This window comes from Chaetura pelagica, unplaced genomic scaffold (assembly GCF_000747805.2).
Source record: "Chaetura pelagica isolate M959 unplaced genomic scaffold, ChaPel_1.0 scaffold263, whole genome shotgun sequence".
Taxonomy (NCBI): domain Eukaryota; kingdom Metazoa; phylum Chordata; class Aves; order Apodiformes; family Apodidae; genus Chaetura; species Chaetura pelagica.
Window position 1 is genome coordinate 816,884 of NW_009952797.1, and position 6,609 is coordinate 823,492.

Genomic DNA, 6,609 nt, shown 5'->3' on the forward strand with positions numbered 1-6,609 from the left:
AGCAGGACTGTTTATAAGCATATCTGTCACCTCAACGGAAACACAGTTGTCCCTGAATCTGCCAGGGGAACTGTTAAGGTGTCAGCAGATCTTTAAGTGCCAGTACAATGGGATATCATTCACTGCTCATACAGGATTGTCAACCTCAGCGCAGAGTCAAGCAGAAAGAGAACTTGGCAGACACGGCCACTGATTTTTTGGCACAGCTTTATACAAGTGAGCTATCCAAACACAGGCACATCTATGTCAGGGGCCAGTTTTGTAAAAGATGAAGGGAAGGTTTTTTAGGAAAAGATCTGGAAATGTAGGTCAGTATGAGAGAGATATGGACTGAATTCATCCCAAATTACCCATTTTCCAATCTCAAATACCCCACTGCCCGCTAGTTAAAAGACCCAATCCAACCCAACACAAAAACCATTGGGCATATCCCTCAACTGATGGGGGCAGCAATGGCTCTATTGAGCTAAGTCACACAACAGCCCAGGAAAAGTCAGCCTTCCAGAAAATAGAGTTTGTCCTCCAGAACTGAGGTTGGATATTAACTGAAATAAGTAAAGGCAAACCAAGTAAGTTTTTGAGGTCTCCAGGCACAACAGCTACAAAAGGTAAGTACCAGTTGAGGCAGAAAAAATCAATCTCACGTAAGTGGAAGCAGCACAGATAAAACTGACTAACCATTGCCTGAGTAGTTTTCCTCATGAAAGACCACCTGTCCTGACCATCTGTCAGCTCAAGTACAAAACCTGGCCACTTATATCCCACCCTCCTCCCCTCCCTGCTACACCTACAGTCATGACAACCTCGAATGGCAAAGCTGAAATGTCGTAAGAAGTGTAACAACTCTCAGCTACATATGTCAAAAGTGGATGCCAAAAATAGGATAGGATGGAATGAAAGTAGCACACGGCACCAGGAAGGGTGGTTTCCTCTCAAAAATAAAAACTTTAAAGAACAAAATATATTCATTACATTTAGCATACACCAAGAGAGAAGACAATTTGGCACTAGAAGGCAGAAAAACCTTTTCCTTCTGGAAGGACAGCATAAAGAAACTAGATGTACTCAACTGCCTCACTGCAAGCAATGCATCCCTCGTTTCAAGGTTACTTGTCCCCCAGACGAGAAGGGACTACTTTGAAGAGAAAGCTGTTAGAGAAAAAGCAGCTGCTGCCATCTCATGGCAGGTCTGTATCCTGGCAGCAGAAACACGGGTCCCGTTGCTCCCGGCCACTTACCTCTTGTAGGCTGAATGGTCGTTCTTCACACTGCACTTCATATTTTTCAACTCATCCAGTACTGCGAACATGTTGATGAATTTGCCGAGGGTAATCAGATATGCTTCAGACACAAAGTCCTTCCTCCTCTCTGCATGGCACAGGCGCCTCACCTCCCCGCAAAACCGTTCAATTGCGTTTCTCTAGTGGGGAAAACAGAGAAGGAATAAAAGCCATGATGTTTCCAGGAAAAAAAATAATTAAAAAATTCATTGCTTAACTGGAGCTGATTCAATGAAAAGCAGCACTCAAGCAGAAAAATGTTTCAAGCATGCAAGGCTAAGAAGGCACAGGCTTTTCAGCTCCACACCTGTGTACTTGCTCTATGCTGCGAGTGTCACCAGTGACTTTTCCCATAGAGCTTGTCTGGCACAAACAGCAAGGTTCTTCTTTGCAGATCAAAGTAATAAAAGTTTTAAATCTTTAAAACAAGTGATTTCATGCTCTTTAGTGAGGAAATTAATATGTATTTAAAGGCAGATGATGGTAAGTTCTCTTAAAACAAAAAAAAATCCACAGCGAACTGTACATGCCAAGTCTCGAAATCATACTGGCACATGCTTATTTGAGGGCTTATTTCCAAGCATGCATCAGGGTCATTTGAGATGGAGATTACAAAAAAGACAGCAATTTGGAATGTAAAGAGAAATCTGTTCTGATTTTAAAGCACTAATCTCCTTGAAAGAAAGGAGATTGTTCATACTCCGTGAGATTCCCCAGTTGGGGAAGATGTCCGGAAATACTACATTTCATTTAGTCTCATCTTCCTGTGTGTTCTGGGGCTTGCAGGCTCTAGCTGCTTCAGCCTCCTCTGAATAATGCCTAGAAACATCTTCAGTCCCATTGAACCAAATGGCAAGCTGCCAGCACGGGAGGAGGAGGCAGGACAGACTGCTATTCTCCAGCACCCGTGCCGCTCGGGTGGCTGGCAGGTCACAACAACTGGGTTAGTTGCCTCAAGTATGAATTTCCACAGCAAAGTTGCACCTGCTGCTCCAGGGCCCAGTGTTGTGCATCACTCATTCTCCAACAAACATCTTCTGTGCTGAAATGCTTTTATGTATTCATGTGAAACATATTATATTTCTTTTTCCTTTCTTCGCAAATTGCCAGATCTCTGTCCCCATGTGTTACATAGGGACCATATGCAATTGCCTTTGGTTTTATGGTGAAAGTCTTTAACAGAGAACCACATGAAGTTTTTAAGATATGCATTAGAAATTTTGCCCTTCTGGGGGACAACACGGGTTGGGTTTTTTCTGAAGTGACTTGGGTGTCTGAGCACACAATATCAGGTATACAAAATAATAATATAAAAATATAAGCCATGACAATTTTCATTTCTGTTCCTTTTACCTGAAAATACATAAAATTCATCAGTTTTGTGACTTCTGGCTCCAGAACTTCCACAGTTTTCTCATAAATTTCTACTCTGTTAGGCTGCTCATTGCACTTGACCTAAAGATAATTAAAGAGATCGTTACAATTGGAACTTTTCCTGATAAAGCCTCAGAAACTAATATCCTTAGAAAATTCATCATGACTCTAAAAAGACAATGTATTAACTTCTGGGTTTGGTAATTTTATGCTAGTCTTCTAAGCTTAACTGTGTGGGAAAAAAAAAAAAAAAAATCTAAGATTTTTTCTATTACCTCACAGCAAATAATTTAGATGTCAAATACCCCTGTATGGTTAGGCCAATATTTTCCCCACATTAAGCCACTTGCTTAAAATCACACACTAAAATAGGGCCAGAACCAGAAATTAAAACAGATCCCCTGATATCCACTCTGAACATTTAAATGACAGGATAAGCCTTCAATTTTGGTACAAAAATAATTGCGTTACAAACTCCTTATAAAGCAAGCAGGAGTCAACTCATGCTTATAATTTTGTTCAGTTTTCTGACGTATCTTAATGTTCTTCCCTCTTCACACCTGTACAACCATTCCCTGACACTTGAGGCTAACCTATTCACCAGGGTTTATTTTTACATACAGATGAAGAAAACACCATGTAGCACTGACATGTAGAAAATTACTACTTAACATGTCTAGCAAATTAAATGTTTAACCTGAATGTTAATTGTTACATGCTACTCTACTTGTTAATACTTCAATTCAGAACAGGTTTAAAGTTGGGGAGTGGGAAGTGTCCATTCTCTTGAATGAAATTTTGATCTCAAAGAGCTCTCTGACAATCAAAGGTTTTTCTTCTAGAGCATATTACCTCTGTAGTACTCTTGAACCAATTAGAAAGACTGATAAAAAAACATAAGGTATTGCTATAGATGCTTTATAATATAAATACATAACTAAATCAAACTGGTCCCCAAGTGCTGAAAGACATTATTTTATGGCATACCCAGCTTAACAATTCAGGAGTCAAAGCAGAGTAAATTTCAGAACCCACTGACAAAGTTTTATTTGTCAAAATCCACACCAAAATAAGACAGAAGTTCACATGTTGCATGACAGTTTAATTTTCATCCTTTACCTGAGGAATGGCTCTTGAGCAGCTTCTCCATGTGTATAACATGACTGCATATTCTTGACCTTCTTCTAGCATTTCATTCTGTAAAAAAGACACTCAGTACAATTAGGCATTGTAATACAAAAGGATTAAATCTGCTTGTCTTCCATCATTCCAAACCCTTGTCCAAACAAATATATTTATCTTATCATACTGTATAGGTACACATATATATTGCAAGCTGAATGACACATCATACTGTATGTATGTAAAATAATATTACTGTAATTCATGGGCTCAGCTGGCATGTTACATGTATCAGAGCTGACTGGCTATTGTTGTCCAGCTTGGCTAAATCCAACAGCTAAAAATTATTCCATTTATTCCCAGTCATTTATTTTAGCATCTAACCTAATTCTGAAAGAATTCACATAATCATCTTCATACCACTTGAGACAACAAATACCTATTGATCATCAATCAACAACTAGAGCAGTTATGCTTACCTAATGACAAAAACTATCATCTCCTCAGATCAGATTGATTTTTGTGTTGTTCTTTCCTCCCAAAACTAATGACACTGTTATTTATAAATATAAATTAAAATGACAATCTGAGGGGGGGTGGTGTTTGGTTGTCTTTTTAAACTTGGGCACTGCAGGTGGAATGATCAAGGATGAAAGAGTCAGCCCATGCAAAGCAATATCCTTTTTCACATGTCAAAAGAGAGGTTCCACAACATCCAAACAACGAAAACAGGTCAAGGAGTTGTCAGATAATTTAAAAAGTAGATTGGTGTAAAATTGTAACACTTTCTATAGCATGCAATCAGATGCTTAATTTCCCCCTTCCACCATTTGTGATTTGGCCTCTAGAATTACAAGACATATTATTCTGCATTTTCCAAGAGTGACATGAAACAACACACTCAGTACAGACCAGCATTTGAAGCCCACAAGTTCTTTTGTATCCCAAAGCAGCTATATCATCAGCAGAGATGGAGTTACCCGCATGAAGTCTTATCATCAATTGTGGAACTGTTAAAACCTTACACAAAAGCATGCCAACAAACAGGTAGCATACACACTCCTCAGCGAGGAAGCCAACAAAAAACCCTCCACCACCACTAAACTGACAGAGAAATAGTGGAAATCTAGGATGGAAGGTAGTTTTTCACTCAAGGTACAGCAGCTAGCTGTCAATACAACTAACTCACCTCTGAATACTGGAAAAACGCAAGCAAAAATGAAATGAAAGCAGAAAGCTTCTGAGCAATATTGGTTGATCATGAAGACAGACAACTTAAAAATTATCAAGTACACAACATGAAAAAAGAAAAGCCACACACTTTTTAATATTACTGCCTCCTGGAAGTGTTGTAGGTAACCTGGTTTCTGGTTTTCTGCAAGAAGACATGTTCCTCTCTTTTTGTTCCAACTAATGCAAAAGTATATATCTGAGCATCTACTTACCATGCTAGAATGGACTGTAGCTTGCTCAATGTATCTTGCAATGCCTGTGACAAATGCATTTCTGTCCTCAAAATTAGTGTTAAAGTTTGGCTGCAGAGAAAGTAAAATATAAATTAAATCTCTGGTAGGGGAAAGAATTTTTATATTTATTGGAAATTTGCAAATATAATCACACTTTGTTTTTGGTTGGGTTGCTTTGTTTTGTTTTTTGAAAAGCACATACTCCTCTTTTTCTGAACCACAGTGGGAAATGGAAAAACTTTTTCCTACAATGACAACATACCTGGTAAAGCAGAGATGATGGTGGGGGTTCAATACACGGTTGCTGATCTGGCAATGGTAATTCTTCCAAGAGATCCACATTGGACAAAGCATCCTCCAGTGTTACTTGAGCAGTCATTTTGCACCTGGTTAAAATATACATACATATAGTTATGTATACACGCTTACATGTAACTTCTGTTGTGTTACTATATACACAGAAAGCCTATGAAGAGCAGGGAACTACTTTTGTTGTGGAAAATATGCAGTTTCCCTTCAGACATAGTGGAGGGAAAACAGTCAAACTGAAACTCAGTTAGTTTTAGTACATTAGTTTAAAAAAAAAAAAATACTTTTAGGACTAACATCCTCCTCCTTACTGGGTTGAGAAATGTTTCTCTTCCCCCACTGCTGCACACTAGAAATACACCAAAAATAGAGGAAAGGATGATATCTAAAGCTCAGCTTTGAGTCGATGTGTATTCAAAACCTTATGCAGATACTACTACCAGTCCATCTCGAGGAGACCCAGCTGTTAAAGGTGCCAGCAGTCTCCAGTGTCTCATGTCCTAGGACATCCAGATCTGCTTTGAGTAGTTAATGATAGTGAGGCTCAAACCCCCTCAGGGTCATGGCAATCTCCATACACTCCAACTGCTGCCACTGCATGGGATTTTGAACCAAGAACAGCAACAAGAAGAAATTTGAGGAGAACAAGTGGGGTGGAACAACTCAATCATCCACTTTTGTATAATGACCTTCTCAGTGGATTATAAAATTCCTCATTCTTAAGGTAACACCTCTAATCAAGCTGTCTTGTCTTCCATGGGGCTTTGCAAGTTATTTTCCCCCATTTACCAGAGCAAAACCATGCAACTACAGAGAAAGGAGAGACTAAGCACGGCCTTTGGCTCTAGCCAGGAGGGCAGGAACACCAGAGGAGTGTCCACACCCTGGGGGAGCAGGGCCCTTCCTGGCATGTGCCACCCCCATGTGTGAGAGCTTGCCCACAACTTTAAACAACCACCATCAGACAGGTCCTTTCCTTTCTGAAACCCAGCCCAAACCTTGCTTCAAGCATATCAGGTTTTATTTAAGTAAATAAACAAACACACCCATCTTGTGCA

General features: G+C 39.5%; 1 protein-coding gene across 2 annotated transcripts in view; it reads right to left on the reverse strand.

Moving 5' to 3' along the window:
- CYFIP1 (cytoplasmic FMR1 interacting protein 1) overlaps positions 1 to 5,621 on the reverse strand; it is a 56,710-nt gene extending 51,089 nt beyond the window's left edge. Inside the window, exons 1-5 of one of the 2 annotated variants that reach the window (XM_009994828.1) lie at positions 5,505 to 5,621; positions 5,222 to 5,311; positions 3,774 to 3,851; positions 2,634 to 2,735; positions 1,239 to 1,420 (exon numbers count right to left, since the gene is read on the reverse strand). In XM_009994828.1, the coding sequence (XP_009993130.1) occupies positions 1,239 to 1,420; positions 2,634 to 2,735; positions 3,774 to 3,851; positions 5,222 to 5,311; positions 5,505 to 5,621 (569 nt within the window). The remainder of the gene's footprint in view (positions 1 to 1,238; positions 1,421 to 2,633; positions 2,736 to 3,773; positions 3,852 to 5,221; positions 5,312 to 5,504) is intronic. The other variant, XM_009994829.1, reaches the window with a different exon arrangement.
- Positions 5,622 to 6,609: the final 988 nt, after the last annotated feature.